The sequence below is a fragment of the Lolium perenne genome, chromosome 1 (assembly GCF_019359855.2).
Source record: "Lolium perenne isolate Kyuss_39 chromosome 1, Kyuss_2.0, whole genome shotgun sequence".
In the NCBI taxonomy this organism is placed as follows: domain Eukaryota; kingdom Viridiplantae; phylum Streptophyta; class Magnoliopsida; order Poales; family Poaceae; genus Lolium; species Lolium perenne.
The window spans coordinates 218210885-218237796 of NC_067244.2; the positions used below are offsets into that span (position 1 = coordinate 218210885).

Sequence of the window (26912 nt, forward strand, 5' to 3'; positions counted from 1 at the left end):
TAGAGGCAATAATAAAGTGGTTATTATTTATATCTTTATGTTTATGATAAATGTTTATATATCATGCTATAATTGTATTAACCGAAACATTAGTACATGTGTGATATGTAGACAAACAAAGAAGTCCCTAGTATGCCTCTTAAACTAGCTTGTTGATTAATGGATGATTAGTTTCATAATCATGAACATTGGATGTTATTAATAACAAGGTTATATCATTATATGAATGATGTAATGGACACACCCAATTAAGCGTAGCATAAGATCTCGTCATTAAGTTATTTGCTATAAGCTTTCGATACATAGTTACCTAGTCCTTATGACCATGAGATCATGTAAATCACTTATACCGGAAAGGTACTTTGATTACACCAAACACCACTGCGTAAATGGGTGGCTATAAAGGTGGGATTAAGTATCCGGAAAGTATGAGTTGAGGCATATGGATCAACAGTGGGATTTGTCCATCCCGATGACGGATAGATATACTCTGGGCCCTCTCGGTGGAATGTCGTCTAATGTCTTGCGAGCATATGAATGAGTTCATAAGAGACCACATACCACGGTACGAGTAAAGAGTACTTGTCAGGAAACGAGGTTGAACAAGGTATAGAGTGATACCGAAGATCAAACCTCGGACAAGTAAAATATCACGTGACAAAGGGAATTGGTATTGTATGTGAATGGTTCATTCGATCACTAAAGTCATCGTTGAATATGTGGGAGCCATTATGGATCTCCAGATCCCGCTATTGGTTATTGGTCGGAGTGAGTACTCAACCATGTCCGCATAGTTCACGAACCGTAGGGTGACACACTTAAAGTTGGATGTTGAAATGGTAGTACTTGAATATGGAATGGAGTTCGAATATTTGTTCGGAGTCCCGGATGAGATCCCGGACATCACGAGGAGTTCCGGAATGGTCCGGAGAATAAGATTCATATATAGGATGTCATTTTATGTGAATTAAAATGTCGCGAAAGGTTCTATGGAAGGTTCTAGAAGGTTCTAGAAAAGTCCGGAAGAAACCACCAAGGAAGGTGGAGTCCACATGGGACTCCACCTCCATGGCCGGCCAACCCTAGTGGGGGAGGAGTCCCAAGTGGACTCCCCTTTAGGGGGCCGGCCACCCCCCCATATGGGAGGTGGAACTCCCACCTCTAGTGGGAGTCCTAGCTTGGCTAGGTTTCCCCTCCATATGGAAGGTTTTTGGTTCGGGTCTTATTCGAAGACTTGGAGACCAACACTTGGGGTTCCACCTATATAATGAGGGGCCAAGGGAGGGGGCCGGCCACCCCAAGACCACAAGCTGGCCGCCCCATTGAAGTGGCCGGCCACCCCCTCCCAAACCCTAGCCGCCCCCCTCTCCTCCATATCTCCAGCATAGCTTTAGCGAAGCTCCACCGGAGTTCTCCACCGCCACCGACACCACGCCGTCGTGCTGTCGGATTCAAGAGGAGCTACTACTTCCGCTGCCCGCTGGAACGGGAGGTGGACGTCGTCTTCATCAACAACCGAACGTGTGACCGAGTACGGAGGTGCTGCCCGTTCGTGGCGCCGGAAGCGATCGTGATCAAGATCTTCTACGCGCTTTTGCAAGCGGCAAGTGAACGTCTACCGCAGCAACAAGAGCCTCATCTTGTAGGCTTTGGAATCTCTTCAAGGGTGAGACTCGATATCCCCTCGTTGCTACCATCTTCTAGATTGCATCTTGGCTTGGATTGCGTGTTCGCGGTAGGAAATTTTTTGTTTTCTATGCAACGTTATCCTACAGAACCCACTATCGAGCATAAATACTCCCTCTTGGAGTTACTAGCATCAACTTGGCCAGAGCCTCTACTAATAACGGAGAGCATGCAAGATCATAAACAACACATAGATAATAAATTGATAATCAACATAACATAGTATTCTCTATCCATCGGATCCCAACAAACACAACATATAGCATTACAGATAAATGATCTTGATCATGTTCGGCAGCTCACAAGATCCGACAATGAAGCATAATGAGGAGAAGACAACCATCTAGCTACTGCTATGGACCCATAGTCCAGGGGTAGACTACTCACTCATCACTCCGGAGGCGACCATGGCGGTGTAGAGTCCTCCGGGAGATGAATCCCCTCTCCGGCAGGGTGCCGGAGGCGATCTCCTGAATCCCCCGAGATGGGATTGGCGGCGGCGGCGTCTCTGGAAGATTTTCCGTATCGTGGCTCTCGGTACTGGGGGTTTCGCGACGAAGGCTATTTGTAGGCGGAAGGGCAGGTCAAGGGGCGTCACGAGGGGCCCAGACGCCAGGGCCGCGCGGCCAAGACCTGGGCCGCGCCGCCCTATTGTCTGGCCACCTCGTGGCCCCACTTCGTCAGCTCTCCGGTCTTCTGGAAGCTTCGTGTGAAAATAGGCCCCTGGACGTTGATTTCGTCCAATTCCGAGAATATTTCCTTACTAGGATTTCTGAAACCAAAAACAGCAGAAAACAGCAACTGGCTCTTCGGCATCTCGTTAATAGGTTAGTGCCGGAAAATGCATAAATATGACATAAAGTATGCATAAAACATGTAGATATCATCAATAATGTTTCATGGAACATAAGAAATTATCGATACGTCGGAGACGTATCAGTTACCAGGGCCCACAATAAAATTACCCGGACAACTTCAGTTTCTGGTCGCACTCGATGCATAATTTTGTCACATTTGCTCGCTATGACGGTCCTTCTTATTTGAAGCAATTAATTGCCAAAAGATGGAAATATAGACCATCTAGGTACGCATTTAACTATCCCTTAAAAAATATTTTTTACACATTGATAAAGCCAAGTTTAGCGAGAGGGATCAATATCACTGCTTCTTGACTCATGAGGGCCCACCATGGATGAAACCGTGCATCTTATCTTTATGAACATTGATTAAATCTGTTGCTAATCATTTCGTGTCGGCTCCTATTTTACTCACGGATACTAATTACCACACATGTTGTTTTCTAGGTAAATTGTTACCATTAGCATGCTCAAATTGTATGTCAAAAATTGTTCGTGGTATGATATTAAAAACTTATAAGGAGAAATCTAGAAGTAAATAAAATCTTTGGTCGGAAAATATTGAAGTTTTAAATTTGGATCTGCTATCTCGATCATGATTATCCTACCCTGAAGTTGGAAGCGGCACACTTGTTGATGTAAAAGAAGTAGTAAAGGGAACCTAGCCAAACTGCTCTAGACAGTTGTAGCGACGAGGCGATAAGCAAGGCTTGATTGCCGCTCTGGCGTCGGCTAGCGGGTGTGTTTGTGTCCGGGTGGGGTGGGTGGAGGGGCATTCTTCTTCATTCGTACTTATGTGTTGTCTTCGTTCTTGTATATATGGTCGGTGCCATGGCGGTGGCGATGCCATTGCTTGTAAATAAGTATCTTCGGCTCTTTCCCTGTCAAAGAAGTGTATTCAGCGTCGACGTGGGGCCGGTGGGAGCGTGTTTAGGTGGATCTGGTCTTCTAGATCATGTTCCTGATATCTTGTTCAACCTTGGAGGCAAAAATAGGGGTGCTTTCCTAGCCGATGTTCGAACGGTGAAGCCTTTGCTTGCCGATGTAGGAAAGTTTCTAGTTAACGCGTTTCACAAAATCCTTTGGTGGTGATTCAGGGCATGTACAATGGTGTTACATTAGCCTTCTCTTAGTCTAGGTACATAGTATTTTTTTTACTTATTTAGAGGAAAGAGAAATAAGAAAGAGAAGACTACTTTATGGGTTTTACGATATGTTTTTCCTTAGCAAATTAATTTCTTACTAAAAAATTATTTATTTATCATTAATTACTAGAGATGATAATAAGAGATAATGCATTATATGACTTATCTCTACGACTTTTCTTTAGATGATGTGGAATGCTAAAATAAAGCATACCTTCTCTAACGTTATACATGCCCTTGGGCTTGTGTTAATTCCGAGTTGAAGACTTTGGTGACTAGGATCTCTTAGTATGTAATCAGTATGTACTAATTGTCATGTATTGATTTATAAATTAATGTGAGATATGTTTCCTAAAATAAGAAGGAAAGGGTGATTGAACCATTCCCCTTATTCTCTATGACGCCAATTCTTCAATTCGTGGTCTACCACATCACATGTTGTTAGTCAATTTTTTTGTCTTGTTCTCGAAAAAACACGGTGGTTCTCGAAAAAAACTTTTACCAGCGAGGTATCGAAAAACCGGCCGAGGAAAAAACAACAATTGTCACGCACTCACACGGATCATTGACCATGTCACGCAAATGGGAGGTAGAAACGCATGAGAGCTTGAATTATCTTTGATGAGAAAGGAACGTGTTACCTTTAAAACCTGCACGTCAACGTCACAATGGATGGATTACTAGTTCAAAAATAATGCTAATACTAGCAGAAGAACTGGAAAACCCAAACCGATTCGCAAAAAAAAAAAAAAAAAAAAAAAAAAAAAAAACTGGAAAACCCAAACCCGAACGACGAGTCAAAGTGCTCCCCAACAAAGCACAAAGGTTGGCTGGTATTCTCCACGTGGCCAGCGCACCCAGTCCAACCTCACCTAAACCCAAACCCAAACACAACACAACCTTAACCCATCCCCACCTCCTGCCTTCATACTCGTACTCTGTCTGTCCCCAAATCCCTCAGATCCGCCTCCTCCTCCACCCCCAGTCCACCCTCCCACCGCGCCACCGCTCCGTACCCCCGGATCCAGATCCGCCGCCACCACCACCCTCGCAACCATGGCCGGCGGCGGGGGCGCCGGCGGCCTGTCGGAGTCGGTGCTCCGCAAGGTGCTGCTCTCCTACTGCTACGTGGCCGTCTGGATCTTCCTCTCCTTCGCCGTCATCGTCTACAACAAGTACATCCTCGACCCCAAGATGTACAACTGGCCCTTCCCCATCTCGCTCACCATGGTGCACATGACCTTCTGCTCCACGCTCGCCGTCGCGCTCGTCCGCCTCCTCCGCCTCGTCGACCCGCCCTCCTCGCCGCCCATGACGCCCCACCTCTACACCTCCTCCGTCGTCCCCATCGGCGCGCTCTACGCCATGTCGCTCTGGTTCTCCAACTCCGCATACATCTACCTCTCCGTCTCCTTCATCCAGATGCTCAAGGCGCTCATGCCCGTCGCCGTCTACTCCATCGGCGTCCTCTTCAAGAAGGAGACCTTCCGCTCCGCCTCCATGCTCAACATGCTCTCCATCTCCTTCGGCGTCGCCATCGCCGCATACGGCGAGGCCCGCTTCGACGTCCGCGGCGTCGCCCTCCAGCTCGCCGCGGTCGCCTTCGAGGCCACCCGCCTCGTGCTCATCCAGATCCTCCTCACCTCCAAGGGCATCTCGCTCAACCCCATCACGTCCCTCTACTACGTCGCGCCATGCTGCCTCTGCTTCCTCCTCGTGCCATGGATCTTCGTCGAGCTGCCCAGGCTCCGCGCCGTCGGCACCTTCCAGCCCGACTTCTTCATCTTCGGGACCAACTCCCTATGCGCCTTCGCGCTCAACCTCGCCGTGTTCCTGCTCGTCGGAAAGACCTCCGCGCTCACCATGAATGTCGCAGGAGTCGTCAAGGACTGGCTCTTGATCGCCTTCTCATGGTCCGTCATCAGGGACACCGTCACGCCCATCAACCTATTCGGCTACGGGATCGCCTTCCTTGGGGTGGGATACTACAACCACATCAAGCTCCAGGCCCTCAAGGCCAAGGAGGCCCAGAAGAAGAACGCACAGGCAGATGAGGAGGCTGGCTCCCTCTTGCAGGAGCGAGATGGCCACAGTGATCGCAAGAGCGAAAACCAAGCATAGAGAGCTTCTTCTTCTTCAAATCCGTGGATCTGGCATGCACACATTTGGTTGGTTCTAAATCCATTATTGTCTCATACTCTTGTATTTTTCAATTGCACACAGTACAATATGTTTGTTATGTACTATGAGTTTGACATTTACATGCTGGAAATTGTGATCCTCCCACATGTGTTACTATTTTTCGTTTAACTAGAGAAGAAAAGTGGTAAAGATCAATGGGAATGCTTTTTTGCACAATTACATCGCTGGGTTTCTACTTTCCTGCTGTGAACTGTCATCTACATGCTTTAGATAGTCAATTGCATTCTTTCAGAATATGTAATTTTATTGTCAAACAAACGATGAAAGTACTTTCAGAATATGTAATGCTACCAGACACACCATGAAAGTACTTGAAATCATGATTGTTTTGCAATGTTATCAGATAAACCTTGAAAAACACCCAAAACCATGATCCTTTCTGTAGCAGTGTGTACCATATTCCTAGTTCTAATTATGATGGATGTTGGACAGGGAATCTGGTTCAAAGTGCAAGGACTATAGTCTGGTCTACAGTTGCTTTCGAGGAGGTGGATGCCGGTTCCGTTCTACTTTTTAACTTTAGTTGGACCTGAGAAGCAAATCAAGAGAACTTATTGGTCTAGGAAAATACTTGCATTTGAACCTGCTTTGCTTCTGGAGAGCTAGAAGAAACACTTATATTACCCTGTTATTTATTTTTGCGTTTTTGTCCCATCGAAAGGCGGCCTTGCTTCCTCTCTCAATCATTGCCTATTTATTTGTTCAAGTAGCCTAGGTAAAAATGTACTGCACACTCTATCATATAATGAGCTTACTGTAAACTATTCCGTAGTCTTGTCCTTTATCTGTTTATTAATCGTGTGATTATGGCTTCACTCGTTGCACAGGGGATATAATCTTTGCTTGATCATTTTAAACCTCTGATCACATGACAATTGTTGCATGTTAATGAACTCTGCTACCAGCTACATATGGTTTCGTTTTGACACTAGATTCAGATGAGATTTAGTTGGTGGTAGCTCCAGTTGTGTATTGTCATAGATTCAGATTTTGGAATCATGACATTTAGGATTTTATTATGATCTGCATGTTTGCATGACTTCGGCTCCTTTGTAGCAGTTCCTTCTGGTCAGCATTATGTCATGGGGTTTGGGGCCCTTCTTGACATTTAATTTGCTTGTTGAGAGCAAGAATTGTTGAGCGTATCAATTTATTTGCCCCCACTGATAGTTTGAACTGTGTTGGTAAGCTGTTATGGTAGCTGAATTGAATTATCCTTAAATGGTCCTGGGGCTGTATGGAACTCTTGCTACCTGTCGCTGTTCATCCGATCATATACCAACCTAACAATCCTAGAAGAAGTTAAGGTCTGGTGTTAGGTTGTTCCGTTTTCATAAATGTGGCCTGAAACTCCTGGTCCCGGTCGATCTTCACTACTAATTGGTTTGTCTAGAGTCTATGTTAGCAGTATTAAACTGGTCAAGTGGCAAGCTGAAGGCGACATAAAGCTCAAGAGTACTTGCACACTTAAGAAATCTTTGCCCGGGAGTTTCACCATGAATTCTTGGAAACATGTCCTCGTTGACGGAGTGCTGGGGCATGATTGTGGGGATCAGCAGTAGTTGTTTGAACCTGAACCTGATTGTCTGAAATAACATTATGTGGCAGCACTATGTGGCTATATTAAATTATCTAGATTTCAGTAGTATATTAGCACCAGAAATTTTGGGAGTCACGTTCTAGCACTGTCCAGAAAGCCGGGGCCATTGTAATGGCGCTATAAACTCTGGGTCCCTTTTGGTGCATGCGACACCACGCAACAGGTTGTTTTATGGGCGATACTACGCAAGCCTTGCTCTTTTTGCCAAAAGCTCCTGTGGGTATGAAGGAGGACCAGGACCATATATCCTGACCTAATGTGTAGGGCTGTGGGCTACCATATCACTTCGGATACAAGGCAACGTAAACCCTTGTCTCCTCCCGACGTCAACAATGGTGTTGAAGGATTAAATTCTCTAGATATGGTTTTTCCTAGCGCCAAGGGTGATGTTGGAAAACACTTGTGCTGTCAATAGGTAATGGGACTGATTGCCTTTTTTGAGAGAGATTGGCAGTGGAACATTGGACTCTTGAGTGATGCCTCTTTGTCATCAGGTTCGCTTGGCTTCTTCGCTTACTTGCCGATTTTATCTTTTGTACAAAAAAATAACACCTCCGTTCAGAAAAGTAAGCCTTATTTAGCTTTCTTAAAAGGCTTATATTTTGGAGCCGAGGTATAACTGCTTTTAGGAAACTTCCCTGTTTGTTGCCTTTGCTGAAATTTATCTAAAAAAGTATTAGTTGTGTGTCTACCTTCTTGGAATTCACTGTAGTGGTTCTTCACTTGAATAAAGTGTACCGACCTCAGGCCGGTTCAGCTAGTTATCAACAAAAAAGACAGTGAACACTTCCTTGGGCATGATGTCCCGATGAATTTTAGCATTCAGGCCTTGCATTGAATTCACATTAAGGTGGAGAACCTTAAGTTATGTATAACATCTAGTGTTGATTTTAAAAATAATCTAGTGTAGTAATGATACATACTGATTTTCCCTGAACTGGACAAAAGAGTTAAAAACGATAAGCAGAAGATAATGATCAATAGGAAAATGATTAAACAATTCTACTGTAAATTACACCAGAATTTACACTATGTAATTTGGCACTCCATTCTGTCCATCCTGAGCAGCATTGCCTAATATTGTTGAACAAACCTTCTACTACATTTGCAGGTGCCTGTTTCGAGACTATATTTTCAGCTAGTCGTATGTAACACAGAACTGCAAAAAAAGGGTTCGATTTTTGGATATCTGGTAAGGTGTTCTTCTGCAACCACTCCTCACTTCCCGTGATAGCACCAGTAATGCTAGTATACTCTGCCCATTGTTCTTTCCCTTTTAGGATGTGTGCAATCAATATTTCAAAATTTTGACAACAAAAATACTCATAAAGATGTTTAGAGAAAATTATATTGGCAGATTTCCCATCAATGGTACTCCTATATCATTTATACATTTTATTATATTTTTTTGCTAAGATGTTGACGCACCAAGCACAAGTAGAAGAGAGCAAAGGTAATAATGTTAGACAAGTAAACATGGTAATAAAATATATTTTTTTATCCTTTGGTAAATATATGAAATATTATGAACTTTGCTTATGCCTGGGAGACCAGTCACACTTTAGTTGCAAAAGGAAATATTACCCTTACATTGGACACATCGAATAACGCCACACTGTACAGATAAAATGAAAAGGAAAACCTTCCAACCAAAGCAAAACCCCTCACACACCTGCATGCCTCTTTATTGAATCGACAATGGCACTAATTTGCTCTTTAAATTCAGCGCCATGGACCCAGAATCACATGGTTAGGCTCGCCTCGTACTTGGGTAAAATCACTATATTTCATATGTGATCCCAACTTTGAGCAGCTGGTCTTTCGGAATGGCCAGTGCCTTATGCCCCTGTGTCAAGTTCTTCCTCAAGAATGTATAAACATAGTTCACCACTATCTTCTTCAAGATCGAGGAGTTGGCTTTAGCTGTAACATTCGCCTCCCCCATCAGGTACACCATCCCTTGCGCCATCTCCTTGTCAATCAGCTGCTTCTCCTCCTCAACTGTCTGGTTCAGTGCACGGGAACTAGTGATCCTCCCAGAGTGGTTGCTCAGCCGTGTTTCGATCACCTCCTCACTGTACACTGCAGTTTGTGTAGATCGCCTCGGCCTGGTCTGGTCTTCTGAAACTTCAATGCTGTTGTTGCTCTCTGGTTTGTTCTGTGCGAATGCGCTCTCCTCCTGGATGAACATCTTGAGCCTATCCATAAGAAATGCTGCAAACTCCTTGGGATCCTCCAGACTGTCACTGTACCCATACCGTGCTACGCACCGGAACATTCGATGCTCCTTTGGGCCGACTTGCCGGAAGAGGAACCTCTCTGCAGGCACCACACGCACGATCGGCAGGTGCTTGATTGACATGAACATGAAGATGGAGTGCACAGATGGTATCTTCTTGACCAGCCGAGGGAATACTGGGGGGATACCCTGAACCAGCTCCGTGTAAAGGAGGCCCACCCCAGGGACCCGCCGCACGTCATTATTCTCGAGAAGCGTTGTCATTTCACTAATAGGCACAATGTGTTCAAGCTCGTACCAGTACCTCTGGACATGGACATAGTGCCATGCTGCCATCAGGCTCATCACGATCAGCGCAAAACAGAACGGAAGGTATCCACCATCAATGAACTTCGACAGTATGGAAGAGAGATAGATCAACTCTATGGAGCCAAACACTACATAGAACAGTGCGATGAAGATGACGTGCTTCTTCCATATGAGGAGCATCACGACGGTCATCAGATGGGTGGTGATCGAGAAGGTGGTCACGACACAGATCCCTGCGCATCACCAGCATCAGATCAGATGAATGTGTTCATCATTATTTCCATGTACTAAAGCCTCAGTGTGTAACTCTTTGCGAGCTGCTTACCATAAGCATTGCCAATGTGATTGGTTGTTTTGAAGGCGATTGTGACTATGATGCTCGCCAGTCCCATCATGAAGTTTACCTCAGGAATGTACACCTGCCCCTCATATTTGCGTGAGGTGTGGATCACTCGAACCCTGGGCATGCATCCGAGAGATTGGGCCTTGGAGAGGATAGCAAATGCACCAGAGAGCATAGCTTGGCTTGCTATGATGGCAGCAAGAATGGCAACGATGAAGGTTGGCCAAAACATTGGTGCTGCATGAGCATAAACATGGAGAGTTTATTTTACTTGTGGTATGCTTACCAAGTACGTCTATTACATGAAGCAGAACTGCTCTTATTATTCGTATACCTGGTATGGATTTATAGAAGGTGTCCGGAACGTGCTCTGGGAACTTTCTCAGATAAGCCGCCTGTCCCATGTAACACAGTGCTACCGATGGGAAGAGGATTCCGTTAAAGCTGATCTGCAAGCAAAATACAGCAACCACTGTGAGATGGTTCTCTTTTAACTTTTGAAAGCTATATGTAAAGGTTAAAGTGGTAACAAAATAGGGAGCACGAAACATATATGAGTATTATGCTGCTCGTTACCTGAACAGCCCTGATGTTGAAATGTCCTAGGTCAGCAAACATACCTTCGGTGCCTGTTTCATATGACCATCAGTCAGTGGGTTCAGATTACAGCCTTGCAGGTTGCATGCTATAGAGCCCTTTTCAGTTGCGTTTTTCAGCCAGAAAGGTTACCTGTGACACACAAGACAATTCCACCAAGTGAAACCCATCCATCCTTCCCGTTCCTTGTGAAGTATTGTACTATGTACATCGGATTAAAGGCCCGTAGAACACCGATATCGTGAATAACGAGGTTGTACAGTCCGATACCAGCAATCAGAATGAACCACACTGAGATAACTGGAGCAAAGGTATACCCGACCTTGTCAGTCCCAAAACGTTGGACTGAGAAGATCATGAACAGAATTGCCACCGATATGAGGACCACTTGTGCTGTACAAAGTACCAACATCAGAAATATTAGATGTGATGGGCACAGAGTAAGAAATAATAAGAAAGTCTAATCTACTTTCACATACTTTGAGTCAAGCTTGGTGCCTTTTCCCTTATCCCACTCACTGCAGAGAGCACTGCATGAACAAAATATCAGTACTGCTCTGTTTATACTACATGCACTCTGTGTATTGTGTAAAGCACAATATGATACTGTTGAATCTCCATTTTCTTTAATCATTACCAGAAATTGCTGGTGTCAAGGTTCCATCGCCTATCACCATGGATGTGCCAAGGATGGTGAGGGTGAAGAGTACAATCTTGGCTGCCTTGCTGGACTCAAGCTTCTCCTTCACCCATTGCGCCCTCTTCAGCTGTGAATTCGGGGCTTCAATGTGGTAATTGGACACTTCCGCATCCTCAGCTTGCTGATCCGGAATCATCCTTATCTTTGCATACCGTGATATCAGCGAGTAAAGCGCAAATGTGCCACCTACAACGGCAATGCGTTGTTATTTCATATCAACTTGATAACCCTATACCGCAAGCACTTGAGCAGTTGAGGACTTAGCTTGCCTGAAATGGCTTACCATCTCCGTTGTCGTTGGCATACAGTACGATGAAGACATACTTGAGCATCGGTATAATGATTAGAGTGTAGAGGATGAGCGACAGGACGCCCAGGAGATCATCAGTGTTCTTGATTCCATTAGGGAAGGTACTGGAGTAGACATAAAGCGGTGATGTCCCGATATCACCGTAGATGATACCGATGCTCTGGAAAGCAAGGCTCAACGTCCGCATCCAGCTCACCTGCAAGCGTTACCCGAAGGAAAGCAAACCATATATGGTCAGACTCAGAAATAGAACATTTGGCTAGCATGGATACCAAGTTGCAGGAGACGCGTGCCTGGGAGCCATGATGCTTGGAATGGGAGACCTTCTCTGCATCGCCGAACAGCGAGTCATGGCGCTTGAGCGGGGCAGGTGTCTCCTTGACTTCGACCGGCATTTCTGATTACCTGATGATGTCGAAGCTGACCACTTCTGAATACCTTGGAGACCTACATGTGTTGGAGTAATGGTATGGTAAAACAGTTAGTCTCCTGTGGCACTTACTACCTGCATAAATGGTTCCAAGGCTTGTGTGGAGACCAAGTAGTGTAGTACTACTAACTTTTTTTTTTTGAACAAAGTGTAGTACTAACTGTTTTACCTTTTCTAAGAAAAAAGGTTGGCAATAAACCTACATGGTAGCTTTGAAAATAACCCAGAAAAGGGCACCTTGTTTGCTAAGCAATAATACGTATACTCCAGAGCATCGGTATCATCCTACGGCGATATCTGGACCTCCAACCAAGGGATACACGCCAGCCAGATACACCAGCCCTGAGTTTAACTCACGCACAAAGTGTTGACTAGGAGCCTCGCATGATACAAGCTTAGTTTTTCTATAATTCATCTCGGATCTTCTTGGGTCATGCATGCCGCCCTCGCTCACTTGCAGATAGTATCAAGTCCAATTTGTTTCAGTGCTATAATCTGATCACAGATCAACCTCATTGGGTGCACCTTTGACCTCCCAACCTGCTCTATCTAATGTTAACTTTAATAGGTGCGTCGAGACCTATGAGTTAAAACGCCATGTCTTTCTACGGAAAACATGAGCCCAGCTACTATTTATAGCAGCAAGCCTCTGTTCATGAGTGGTAAAAAGTTTCCTTTCTTTTTCCTAAGACTAATTACAGAGATAAAACAAATCTGAAGATTTTTTTTCCTGCATAATCTCTACAAGGATGCAACATCAGTCCATGCATAGCAAAGATGTATAACCAAAACGTTAACCAATGGGGGAAACATCCCTCCCTTGGCTATACGTAGTTAGGTAGATGAGACCGCGAATAGCACACAATTTAGTCCGAAAGCTTCACGTGCGATTCAAACCTGGGTGGGATAGCTCACGGTTCAACAAGAAATCCTGATATAGTTTGGGGTTTCAAGGATCTATAAACCAAATAAACATCTCAACTTCTGAATTTAACAGATTGTATGAGATTAAAAAAGAAACCTTTTACTAAAAAATAGGCCTCCATGAAGAGAAGAAGCTACACCCCTAGCTTTACACAGATAGTACTAGATGGTATGGTACCTTACCTGGCTAGACGACTGAAGGACAGCCAGACAAACCAGAGGGGGACTGCTTCTAACAAGAAAGCAACACTCTCCAGGTACTAGGAAGAAGCTGGGATCAGAGTTGGCCTGCTGCGGCTCTGCATTGGAGGGAGATGGGGAGAAAGGCTCCTTTAAAGAGCGGCAAGCAGACTGAAACCATAAAGAATTGTGAATTATCATGCAGTGTAGTACTGTATGATTGGGCCAGGTGGTGGTTTACTCTCAAGAGAGTTCTTCCTTTAGCTGTACTAAAAATGGATAGTTAACTAGTTTCAACTCTCATCCTCATCCAAATAAACAAGACAATTATGAGGGTGCGGATTTTAATCAAGTGAAGTTTTCACAATATTTGCATCGACCGATAAAACAAAACCATGAGAATGGGTCTGCTGGAGAACTGAGTTCCAGCTCAGTGGCAAGGCAAGCGAGTGCGCAGCCAGCCCACCCGGGTTCGAATCCCCATCTTGCGGTAATTTCGCAGGGAGGGGCGAATAAACCGGGTTATCATCCTAGCGTCCATCCGCGGGGAGGGTCTCATCCTACCTAACAACGTATAGCCAAGGGAGAGATCATTCCCCCGTTGGTCAACGTTTTTGAGAATGGGTCTGCTGAAATGTATAGCTTTTGTCATCATCTTGGGAAGTAATTAACTACCTCTTCGTGTTTCAGTATCTGTCAGCATGTCCTTCCACTCTCCGCCAAAAAAAGGGCCTTCGATAGGACAATTGGTTGCCTTGTAAAACATGCATTTCCCAACATTCCCAAGCTTGTAGCATATATTCGTGAGAAGAGGTTGCAGGAGGCTGATCTTGCCTACCCAATGTACTATTCTCTTTTCCATTCTAAAAACCTTATTCAGTTCCTGGCATCCCACACATACACGCACCCACAGTTCTTCTTACAGGTATGTTGAATTTATTTGATTTTTTCAACTTCTAGGAATTAATAGCGCAGATAAATTGTGTCACGGTAAAATTTAGCTGCCCAAAAATACTCAAAAATCGGTTCTGTGCCATACCCAATGTCTGGAATAGCTGGTGAGATCCAGGGCGTTGTCAAAACCTGCTGCAAATTTCGATTTTTCATGTATATATGTAGTTCTGCAGAAAACTTCTGAATCTGCAATCCCTTCATGTTTCAGCCAATATATAATGCCGTAACATATACTCACATATCTACCGCATGGTATTGCATCTATATATGCGAAGTCATTTGATTTCCTAACTTTATACGTCTCCTGGCTTGCTGAAAGGTTAGACCAATTAGTTTAAACTGCAAATAATTGCTCACTAAATCTCCAGACCAATTCATATTGCAGTTATATTTTGCTTGCTTTTCGTTAACTGCTAGCCCGTTTGAAAGCAGATGCAGTGCCCATCTGAGGCAGGCAGCAGTTTCTGTTCAGTTGCATATAGCATCATGGACTAGTTTGCCACGTTGACTTTGAGGGGATTCTGTTTGTGTACATACCTTTCTTGTGGTCACAATGTACTCCCATCCGTTCCCAATTACAAGATGTTTTGGTAGGTAGCAGTTATTAATTGTGTAGAAAAATCATTCATTCTTGTGCATTTGTGATGTTTTCAGCATCTTATTGTGGTAGTTTTCAGCACCCAGATCTTGTCTTGCTAGTGAATTTACTTTTCAATATTTTAAATCGAGTTGTCTTACGATCTTGTCTGGCTCGTTTGGCACTCATTTCATTTCATTTGGCAGAAACAAAGAGGGGACGGATCGTACAGGTTGTACGGATGGCGATGAAACAAATTGTACGGATGGTGATGAAATATTGTGAATCTAGTAGATTATTCAATATAAGTTTCTCAACTAATGGTGCTCATGAGAGCTGACTTCGACGTTTGTTTAAGGCACTGACTATGAGTGCATTGACTTCTACAGAACAACAACAAAAAAAATACATTATTGGTGTTACTTTAATCAGAGAGTCATGATAGAGAAGATAAATAACTGTCATTCCCCTAGGTTCTTAAAACTCTAGACAATGATTGGTGTTTTTAATTCACGTGGAAAAATATCTTACAACATAATCAGGACATTGCTGAAATTAATACTAACTCCTCACCGTTTTATAAGCCCATTATGAGCTTAGAGAATTTTTTTACCATTAAATTGGTCAAGAAAATATGAAAATATATTCAACAAAAACTATACCATTGAAACTTCTTTTGATTATGAATAAAATGCTATAAATTTTGTGGCATATATATCATATTTTATTGACCAAACTTATGGTAAGTTTGTTTTCTCGAAATTAGTGGTGGGACTGGTATGGAGGGAGTACTACTTGAGACTTTCATGAGCTGGTCGGAATTATACCATTCCTATCGGTATCGGAAGTAGAGAAGCAACATTTCCATGCTACATTATGTGCAATAATGTGAGTATTGTTAGTTGGAACTTAAAATTAAGGTTCTTTGCCTGTTCTCTGAAAAATATTGAGTTTATTTCTTCTTCAAAACCAGTTGGCTCACTAGAAACTCCAAATGATCTCATCATTTGGTTTATTTTCCCCAGACGCGGAGTTAACGCGGACCTGAGAGACATTAGTACCAGTTCTATAAAACTAATGCAAGACTCTGTGAAAGGGAGGTTGGCATGGCAAGGGCCAAGGCTGGCTAAAGTCTTCGAAAGCAAACAAAGGCAGGTTAACGACAGAGTAGGTGACGAAGGTGCAATGCTTCTTGGCTGTTGCTAGACATGCTCGTGCACTTCACTACACATGAAGTAAAATAGCATGTTCGTGCTAAGCCTACTCTTGATTTAAATTTTGAGTCAACTTTGATGCAGTAATATAATTAGTACTACTAAAGTGATGGAAGCATTAATTTTTGGCATTGTGCATGTTTACATTTTTTCCTAACACATTCATCTTGGAGCGTTAATCAATTATGTTTGACAGGTTGGCCGGAAAAATGAACTTGAATGATGAGAGTAAATCGTGAAAAATACAAGCAAGGATTCCTACTTTGGACAAGATCTTTCCCTTCAAGCTCTAGGTTTCTTTCAGGACCTGCTCACGCTTTGAGCTCCACATTGCTTCAGCCCACTCCGTGCATGCATTCCTCTTTTGCATTAACGATAGATTTCTAATGGGCTAGCAGAAAGATCCACATATTTGGCGCCCAATCTTGTATTTGCTGGATGTCTTGCGTGATTTAAGTCTTTTGGCGTTGCGTACTGCATTATCCTCTTGATACTCGGTGTAATATCCTCTTGAGTGCCTTTGGATCACTTCAGCTACATCTGCGGTCCTGCTCAATGGAGTACCAGGATCTATCTTTAAATGTAGAAGAGGAGTGAGGCAAGGAGATCCTCTTTCTCCTTTGCTGCTGACGCCTTGCAATCTTTGGTTAACCATGCTATGACTAATGGAAATATACATAGGCCTTTGCCACTTCAAAGTTCCTCTGATTTCACAATAGTGCAATATGCAAGTGATACACTCATTATCATGCAAGCTGATGTCACTCGATTATTGCATCTTAAGGAATTGTTACAAACTTTTGTGAGGCTTCTGGGCTTAAGGTAAATTATGCCAAATCAAATTTGGTCCCTATTAATATTCCTGAAGACAGAGTGAGTGTTTTCACTTCTGCCCTCAATTGTCAATTAGGGAATCTCCCTTTTATCTATTTGGGACTTCCTCTCAGTATTACCAAGCCTAGAAAAGAGTACTTCATGCCCCTGTTCATGTGCATTCAGAGACGGCTGCCAGCATGTGCTATGCATTTGAATTATGGAAGCAAGCTTAGGCTTGTAAATTCTGCCCTATCCTCCTTGCCAATCTTTTGTATGAGTACACTCAAGATTCACCAGTAGGTGCTTGATAAGTGTGATAAGTATAGGAGACATTGTCTTGTGGAGAAACAATGATTTGGATAGTAAAGCTCCTCCTCTGGCATCATGGGAGATGATATGCCGACCAAAGGATCAAGGTGGATTAGGAGGGCTCAAGTTATCAGTGCAGAATGACTGCTTGTTAATGAAGGACATACATAGATTCTATAATCAAGAGAATATTCCTTGGGTAAAATTAGTGTGGGAATCATATTATCAGCATTCATTGCCTCCTCTTAAAACCAGGGAAATTTCTTTTTGGTGGAGATGCTGTCTTAAGTCACTTGATACCTAAAGGATATGGCTTCCTGTGCACTCACACTACAGGAATGGGAGGCTATGCCGAGGGCCAGGCTATACGCCGACGGCCAAAAGTCGGGGCCGTCGGCGTATGGCCCGGCCAGGCCAGCCTGCCCTTTCAACACTCGGCGAAACGTGGCCGTCGGCGTAGCGATCTCTACGCCGAGGGCAGCCCTCGGGATATCTTTGGCCCTAGGCGTAGACAGGGCTACGCCGACGGCCACCCTCGGCGTAGGCTATTTTTCAAATTTGTCTAATTTTGTAAAAATCATAACTAATTCATAGGATGTCAGAAAAATGCGTATGAGGTATCAAAATGTTCAGAAAAATATCCTCTATCATTTATGTCAAAATCATGCATATTTGAATCATGTATAATAACATGTTAACATAGAAACAATTCAATCACTTTCTTATATGTTCTCAGGTTCCCGTTTTAGCCAGATTGCAATTTAAACGAAGTCAGAATATCTCGCGGAGCCGCATGGCATCATTTTATGTGTCCTAGTAACCACTCCAAAAGATGGAATTGGGATACGACAATTATTTTGCAAAACCCTTCACGAACAGGGCTATCAAGTCCGGATTTCTATGGCTTTTAGGGCAATGAGTAGGAAACGGCCCGTGACACCGCATAGTTTGTCGGAACGAGACCATATTTGGCACGTGCGTGGTCCCTGGGATGGGAAGCAAGGCCCCGGGAGCGAATTTCCAATCCGACCCATGGGCGATGGTTTTTTCATTTTCGGGGTGCCAAAACAGGTTTTTTTTTGTGAAGGAACTACATGGGGCGTATTTTAGTATTGCGCGAGACCTCTGCGTAGTGGTAGGACACCGCCTTCGCACCCCATATCACATGCCATATGTGCGCGCTAGCTATCTGGGAATCCATGCAGCTTCCTGCGGTGTCCCACCGAATCCGCTGGAAAGTGACCGGATTTGAACTAGGGCTACACTTTCCTTCGCTCAATAAATTCCACAAAAATTGTTTTTAGGTCTATGACATATCAGTTTATGTGCTAATTTTTGTCCGTTTAGCGCGATAGCAAATGGGTGCACCAGCGCGCCCGGTACGGCCATACCGCATCTCCGTGGGGCCCCCTTTTGGCCAAATGACAATTTAAACAAAGTCAGAAAATCCCGCGGAGCCGCATGGCTTCATTTTATGTGTCCTAGTAACCACTCCAAAAGTCGGAATTAGGATACGGCAATTATTTTGGAAAACCCTTCATAAACAGGGCTATCACGTCCGGAGTTCTATGGCTTTTAGGGCAAATGAGTAGGAAACGGCCCGTGACACCGCATAGTTTGTCGGAACGAGGACATATTTGGCACGTGCGTGGTCCCTGGGATGGGAAGTAAGGCCCCGGGAGCGGATTTCCAATCCGACCCATGGGCGATGGTTTTTTCATTTTCGGGGTGCCAAAACGGGTTTTTTTTGTGAAGAAACTACATAAGGCGCATTTTAGTATTGCGCGAGACCTCTGCGTAGTGGTAGGACACCGCCTTCGCACCACATATCACATGCCATATGTGCGCGCTAGCTATCTGGGAATCCATGCGGCTTCCTGCGGTATCCCGCCGAATCCGCTGGAAAGTGACCGGATTTGAACTAGGGCTACACTTTCCGTCGCTCAATAAATTCCGCAAAAAATGTTTTTAGGTCTATGACATATCAGTTTATGTGCCAATTTTTGTCCGTTTAGCGCGATGGTAAACGGGTGCACCAGCGCGCCCGGTACGGACATACCGCATCTCCGTGGGGGCCCGTTTTGGCCAAATGACAATTTAAACAAAGTCAGAAAATCCCGCGGAGCCGCGTGGCGTCATTTTATGTGTCCTAGTAACCACTCCAAAAGTCGGAATTAGGATACGGCAATTATTTTGGAAAACCCTTCACAAACAGGGCTATCACGTCCGGAGTTCTATGCCTTTTAGGGCAAATGAGTAGGAAACGGCCCGTGACACCGCATAGTTTGTCGGAACGAGGCCATATTTGGCATGTGCGTGGTCCCTGGGATGGGAAGCAAGGCCTCGGGAGCGGATTTCTAATCCGATCGATGGGCGATGGTTTTTTTATTTTCGGGGTGCCAAAACGGGTTTATTTTGTGAAGCAGCTACATGGGGCGTATTTTAGTATTGCGCGAGACCTCTGCGTAGTGGTAGGACACCGCCTTCGCACCACATATCACATGCCATATGTGCGCGCTAGCTATCTGGGAATCCATGCAGGCTTCCTGCGGTGTCCCGCCGAATCCGCTGGAAACTGACCGGATTTGAACTAGGGGTACACTTTCCGTCACTCAATAAATTCCGCAAAAAATGTTTTTATGTCTATAACACATCACTTTATGTGCTAATTTTTGTCCGTTTAGCGTGTTGGCGAACGGTGCACCAGCCCGCCCGGTACGGCCATTTCGCATCTCGCGAGGGGGCTGTTTTGGCCACATGGCAAATTGGGCGTCATATTTGGATTCCTCTAATTTTTAGGTTCAAATGATGATATGTATATTATATTTAGATTCCTCTCATTTTTCTGATCGATTTAGACATATTATTTGTGGAATTTTGATTTTCCGATTTAAGGATATTAATTATTCAATATTAAATAGAAAAAAAGACCAAAAAATAAAATCATTTTATTTTTATTTGAATTCAATATTATTATTACTTATATATATTCATTGTTGTCTACTTAAGTAATTGTTTGGGATTCAAAAATAAAGAAGTGTGCATCACGGTTCAAGGGTTAATAGGGTTGATATGCTATTATTATCAGCAAGAGGTGTCAATTCTATAATGGAAGCTCATCCGAATGGAACCAAGAAGTTAAGCGTGCTGAGGCTAGAGTAGTGTGAGGATGGGTGACCGACTGGGAAGTTTAACCATGATTGTAATTTGACATAAGATTAAGTGTAGTTAGAATTAAAAGTGTATTGGGTGAAAGATAAACAAGTAAAAAAAAAGAAAAAAAAAGAAAAAAAAAGAAAAAATTGTGTAAAAGAAATTAAAATTTTAAAAATTTTAAATGTCTATGCCTAGGGTTTTGCCGTCGGCATATAGAAAAAAATATTTTTTTTTCGAAATTTTTTTTTGAATTTTTTTGGAAACGGAAAATTTGAATTTTTTAAAAGTCTATGCCGAGGGTTTTGTCGTCGGCGTAGCGTGCTACGCCGAGGGCCGGGCTACGCCGACGGCGATAGTGCCTTTGCCGAGGGACTTACACGCCGAGGAGCTATGCCGAGGGCGGCCCTCGGCATAGCCTACGCCGAGGGCCAAAGCATGCTACGCCGAGGGTTCCCGGCCCTCGGCATATAGCCCCATTCCTGTAGTGTCAAGAGTGGAAAATCCATTCTGTTTTGGTCTGATAAATGGTCACTGGAGGTTTTATCCAACAAGTGGCCATTTCTTTTCACTTTTGTCAAAGATGCTTCACACTCTGTTCAGGATGCCATTAACACAGATGATGTTGCAACTCTCTTTCATTTACCTTTGTCTGTGCAAGCTATGGCGGAATATCATCACTTTGTACAACTGGTGCATGACTGGTAGAACCAACTGCTCTACCCGCCCTAGGGTGTAGCTTGTAGGGGAAGGAGGGAGAGACGTGCGGGTGAGGCGGCGGACGCCGGCGGCAGGGCGCCGTCGTGCGCGGGCTGGAGAGGAGGGGCGGCGGCTAGGGTTAGGAGACCGACTTCTCAGGGAGTCGGCAATAATGAATATTATTACTGCTTGATTGTTTGCCTCGTTACAACCAGTATATAAAGAGCTAAAACCCTAATGCTGATCCACTGAAATCAAAGCCGAACAACTTGCTGATCCACTGATGCTGTGGAACTGTCGAGAGCCTCTGATCCCACAAGTACTTGAGGCTGTAGTGGTCCGTGCGAATCTGGAACGAGCGCCCCCAAAGGTAGGGACGCCAATGGCGCACGGCCTGCACCAAGCCAATGAGCTCCTGCTCGTACGCCGCAAGCTTGAGATGGCGTGCAGCGAAAGGCCTGCTGAAGTAGGCAAGCGGCCCATCGCCCTGGTGAAGCACGGCACCGAACCCCACTCCGGAGGCGTCGCAGTCGACGATGAACGGTCGTGCGAAGTCCAGCATCTGGAGAACGGGCCCGTCGTGAGGGCCCCCTTCAGGGCCTCGAACGCGACGGTGGCCTCGTCATCCCAGGCGAAGGTGTCGCGGCGCAGAAGCCGCGTGAGAGGTGTCGCGATGATGCCGAAGTCCCGGATGAATTTCCGGTAGTACCCGGCGAGACCCAGGAAGCCACGGAGAGCACGCGGCGAACGAGGAGGCAGCCACGCAGCGACGGCCGCCACCTTGTCGGCGTCCATGGCCACCCCCTCGACGGAGATGACGTGACCGAGGTAGGCGACCGATGTCGTCCCGAACGAGCACTTCAAGCGCTGATGCGCTCGAAGCTCGTTGAAGACGATGGCGACGTGCTGTAGGTGCTCCGCCCACGAGGCGGTGTAGATCAAAATATCGTCAAAGAAAAGAAGGACAAAACGACATAAATAGGGGCGGAGTGCATTGTTCATCAGGGCCTGGAATGTCGTTGACGCGTTGGTGAGGCCGAAGGGCATCACCACGAACTTGAAGTGGCCATGATGGGTCCGGAACGCCGTCTTGGCGATGTCGCCCGGGTGCATGCGCACCTGGTGGTAGCCCGACCGTAAGTCGAGCTTGGTGAAGAAGCGCGACCCATGGAGCTCGTCGAAGAGCTCGTCAACCACCGGAATGGGGAACTTGTCCTTCAGCGTAAGCGCATTGAGGGCACGGTAGTCGATGTAGAGGTGCCATGTGTCATCTGCCTTGCGGACGAGCAGCACCGGCGCCGAGAACGGCGAAGTAGAGATCCGGATGACGCCCGCGGCAAGCATGAGGGCGCACTGTCGCTCGAGCTCGTCCTTCTGTAGCTGAGGGTAGCGGTAAGGCCGCACGGCCACCGGCTCCGTGTCCGCGGCGAGGTGGATACAGTGATCGTATACCTGGGTAGGCGGGAGGCCCTGCAGCTCGTCAAAAAGGTCGCCATGCTGCTGCAGGAGGTGGGCCAACAGAGGGTGCTCGGAGTCGATGTCGGCCGTGGTGAGCTGGAGCTGCGGTGCCGGGGCGGCGCCTCCAATGCCCGTCCAACAGACGCGGCGGCCCTGGCGCCAGAAGGTCATCATCAAGGCGGCGAAGTCCCACAGTATGGGCCCGAGGGGCCGCAAGAAGTACACGCCGAGGATGAAGTCGAAACAGCCCAAGTCGATGTCGGTGCACGCGATGGTGAAGTGCTCGTCGCCGATGGAGAGCGGCACGTGCTGCGCCACGCCGTGACAGCGAAGGCGGTCGTCGTTGGCCACGGTGACGCGGAGGTGATCGCCGCACTTCGGCCGGAGGCCCAAGCGACGCATGGTGGCTTCCGGTAGAAAGTTATGTGTGGAGTGTGTGTCGAGGAGGGCCACCAGCTGCTCGCCGTGTATCGTCACCGGCAGGAGCATTGTCTGCTCGTTGCGGAATCCCGCCAACGCATGGAGCGAGACCACGCACGCCGTGGCCGGCGCGACATCGAGGGCGGTCTCCATCGTTGTGTCGACGCCCGTGTCCGCATCGTCGTCGTCTACCGTCTCCAAGTAGAAGAGGCACATGCAGACATGACCTGGTGCGTAGGGCTCGTCGCAGTTGAAGCACAGGCCGAGGCGACGGCGCTCCAACTGCCCCACCGGGGTGAGGCGTCGGAAGGTACGCTGCGGCGCTGCTGCAGCGGACGGTGCTGCGGCCGGCGGGTGGTCGGGCCCCGCGACTCGGGGGAGGCGGCTGCAGGGCCTGGGCCTGGCGCTCGTACGCCCGAGCGTAGTGCATCGCTGTCTGCAAGTCGTGGGGGGCCTGGAGTTCCACGTCCACCCGTATGTGATCAGGGAGTCCGCCGAAGAAGAGCTCCGCGCGTTGTTGCCTTGTGACGCCCGGGGCGTGGCAGGAGAGGGCCTGAAAGCGATCGGCGAAGTCCTGCACCGTGGACGTGAAGGGGAGGCGCCCCAACTCCGCGAGGCGGCTCCCTCGGATCGGCGGCCCGAAGCGAAGGAGACATAGCTCCCGAAAGCGGTCCCAAGGAGGCATGCCGCCCTCGTCCTGCTCTAGGTAGTAGTACCACATCTGGGCGGTGCCCCGGAGGTGATAGGAGGCAAGCCAGATACGATCCGACGCCAGGGTGCGCTACCCGCGGAAGAACTACTCGCACTGGCTAAGCTAGTTCAGGGGGTCCTCCTACCCATCGTAGGTGGCGAAGTCGACCTTGGTGTAGCGGGGCGGTGGCTGTGTAACCCCGCCGGGGCCGTGCGCGTCGGGGCGCGCCTCATGGGGGCATGCATACCCCCCCCGGGGGCGGCGCCCGAGAGGGAGGGAACCGGCGGCTCGCCGGTGGTGGTGTAGACCGGCTGGGTCGATGGCGCTGCGAGCCACGCTGGCAGCAGAGACGGAGACAGGGGGAAACGTATCTGGTGGATGGGAATGCCCCCCGTGGCGGTGGCACTCGGTCTGGCGGGGGCGGACGGCGGCCACTGCGCCCAGGGCTGGACCGACGCCGGTGGAGGCAGCAGCGAAACGCCTGTGAAGGGCGGAGCCCATGGCGCGGGCGCCGGCACGGAGAAGGCGGCCGACTGCGACGGCGTCGGGGGCCCCTGGGAGCCGATCAAGAAGAGGCGGATGCCTTGGACCGCGGTGACGAGGTCGTTGATGACCCCGCTCATCTGCTCGGGCGGGTAGAGGACGGGCGCCAGCGCGGCGGAGCCCGCCGACGTGGCGGCCACCGGAGAGCCCGCCATTGTGGCGACGATCGAGGGTGCGGGCGGAGGCGCGGACGGCGTGGTGGTGGGCGGCGGAGACGACATGATCGCAGCCGAGCTAGCTGCCAAATTGGTAGAACCAACTGCTCTACCTGCCCTAGGGCATAGCTTGTAGGGGAAGGAGGGAGAGACGTGCGGGCGAGGCGGCGAACGCCGGCGGCAGGGCGCCGTCGTGCGCGGGCTAGAGAGGAGGGGCGGCGGCTAGGGTTAGGAGACCGACTCATCAGGGAGTCGGCAATAATGAATATTATTAGTGCTTGATTGTTTGCCTCGTTACAACCAGTATATAAAGAGCTAAAACCCTAAACTGATAATGGGCTAAGCCCCTAATTGAGCCCACGGTTGGACCCCCTCCTCACATAACTAAGACTGGTCATAACAATGACACTCGGTTATCTTTCATTTACCTTTTTAGGTTGCTCCTACACAATAGGTTCAATACCATAGCCCTATTGCAGAGGAAGAATTTTTTTCATGCCTGACAACACATGCATCATGTGTAATGATTCTGTTTTGGAGACAAGCAGCCATATGTTCTTCACATGCCCCTTTGTTGTTTGCTGTTGGAGATATCTCTGTCCTGGTTGGGTTCGTTCGCTTGCTGCAGCACATTTCTGTGCAAAACATTCTTCACAGCCTCAAGATGCAGATCTAACAACCTTTTTTTCATGGAGCTTATTATGCTTATCTCCTGGTCTATCTGGACAGGTGAAAATTCAAGGATGAACTAGCCTTATTGATCCACAAGGCTAAGCACAAATCTTATATGAGGCTTAGGACATGGGTAGATAACTTTGTATAAATTAGTTAGCTTTTCCTTCTTTGGTGCTATCACTAGCATCATCCATGTACATAATTACTCTTTTATAATAACAATTTAAAATATGCAGCGAGGAAACTCACCGTACAACTTCAAAAACAAAAACCTCTTGAGTGTTTCCCATTTTTTTGCGAGAGGAAACATGCGTGTGTCGGATCCGCAAGATGATGGACACGTGCCCGTGGGTAGTGGGTATGATGAAATAACTCAAAATGCTTAATACCCTAATAAATCGGTATCGAGGTAGTAATTGTTAAACTGTATAGTGTTAGCTGTCTAGAGTATATGTATTCCTCCTGTATTTGTATTATGTACACCCTTGTATTGAGGTGGACCGACGTGTAATGTCCTGATATATAAAGCACAACGGCAACCCTAGTTAGGTTAACGCCTTCCCATAATTGTTGGTATCAGAGCCAGTTTCTTTCTAAACGTATCACCGCACGTCATGTTTTGGTGCATCGTGAATAATACCACAATTGTGAGTTGTAACCACGTCGCTCGGGGGCATCCTCTTTCGTCGTCAATGCCTGCCGGAAGGGCGCTAACTGTTGTTGTTACCAAGAAACTGAACCAGGACAATTTCCTTTTGTGGCAAGCTCATATCCGTGGTGCTCAAGTGTTCGGGTTTCTAGCTAGATCTACACCGGCGCGCGAGAAGGAAGTGAATACAAAGGACCAATCTAGGAAGGAGGTGACCACCAACCCGGAGTACTCAAGGCAGATTGCACTAGACCAACCGGTTCTTGGCTATCTTATGCGCAACATGTCAAGAGAAGCTCTCACCCAGATGGTTGGTCTCACGACCTCGGAGGAGGTCTAGAAGGCCGTGCTGGAGATGTTTTCCTCTACATTTTTGCTACAAGTTTAAATGAAAAACAACTGAATTTAAAATATAAAGAACCTTACTTGCAGTCGTGGCGGGGCGGCGGCCCAGCTTCGTCGACGTTCTTCGTCCGAGGCATACTCTCACGCCCAGAGCAGGGCGGTCAACGGTGAGGTCTGAGCAGAGGCGGCTCGCTGGTTCATCACGAACCGCAACCTCATGGTGAACTCGGTGTTCATAGTGAGCCACTCATCTTCGCGGCGGATTTCCTAGGCAAGGGTCTGAGCGTTTAGCTCAAGGATCCTCTGCCGCTCGGCCTCCATGAGGAGCCTCCTCAGTAGGCAACCGCTCGCGGGAGATCACCATGACACGTTGGAGGAGCTGCTGGTCGGCCTGCTCTAGGGTGCAGGCGGCATTCCCCTGGTCGTGCGCCATCCGCAAGAATCTAGTATCGCCGCCTTCTCCTGATCGGCCACAGGCTCCTGCTCCTCCTCGACCGCTTCACATTTCACGTCGACCTCAAACTATGTGTCGAGGAGGACGGACTCCGCTATGTCCGCCTCGTTGAGGCCTAGGTTGTAATTTTCTGAAGGATTGGGCTCCTGCTTCAGCTCCAGCTCCGAAGGCGGAGGTGCAAGCGTCGTGTGACCGTTGCGATCGAACATAGAGCAGGTGGTGGCCTTGCGGCGAGGATGTGTTGGGGGAAGAGTTTGGTGGTGAGCACGACGGAGACC

General features: G+C 47.0%; 2 protein-coding genes across 2 annotated transcripts; one reads left to right on the forward strand and one right to left on the reverse strand.

Moving 5' to 3' along the window:
* The first annotated feature begins 4584 nt into the window (after positions 1 to 4584).
* LOC127327377 (probable sugar phosphate/phosphate translocator At2g25520) lies at positions 4585 to 6654 on the forward strand. Its single transcript, XM_051354147.2, has 2 exons — positions 4585 to 5856; positions 6323 to 6654. Exon 1 carries the CDS (start codon positions 4745 to 4747, stop codon positions 5807 to 5809), a length of 1065 nt encoding a protein of 354 aa, XP_051210107.1. The 5' UTR covers positions 4585 to 4744; the 3' UTR covers positions 5810 to 5856; positions 6323 to 6654.
* Positions 6655 to 8967: 2313 nt separating this feature from the next.
* Positions 8968 to 12426, reverse strand: LOC127327378 (potassium transporter 1). The gene is made up of 9 exons (XM_051354148.1): positions 12282 to 12426; positions 11962 to 12184; positions 11616 to 11864; positions 11458 to 11508; positions 11111 to 11371; positions 10958 to 11010; positions 10716 to 10830; positions 10364 to 10618; positions 8968 to 10271 (listed from the first exon to the last, which is right to left on the reverse strand). Exons 1-9 carry the CDS (start codon positions 12381 to 12383, stop codon positions 9271 to 9273), a joined length of 2310 nt encoding a protein of 769 aa, XP_051210108.1. The 5' UTR covers positions 12384 to 12426; the 3' UTR covers positions 8968 to 9270.
* Positions 12427 to 26912: the final 14486 nt, after the last annotated feature.

What these genes read in the sequence shown, in the direction of transcription:
- LOC127327377 (XM_051354147.2), top strand. Translation starts at nt 4,745, where the DNA reads ATGGCCGGCGGCGGGGGCGCCGGCGGCCTGTCGGAGTCGGTGCTCCGC.
- LOC127327378 (XM_051354148.1), bottom strand. Translation starts at nt 12,383, where the DNA reads ATGCCGGTCGAAGTCAAGGAGACACCTGCCCCGCTCAAGCGCCATGAC. An exon ending in AATTGTCTTGTGTGTCACAG is followed by an intron (nt 11,011 to 11,110) that starts GTAACCTTTCTG and finishes CATATGAAACAG; the next exon opens with GCACCGAAGGTATGTTTGCT. An exon ending in CTTCTATAAATCCATACCAG is followed by an intron (nt 10,619 to 10,715) that starts GTATACGAATAA and finishes ATGCTCATGCAG; the next exon opens with CACCAATGTTTTGGCCAACC.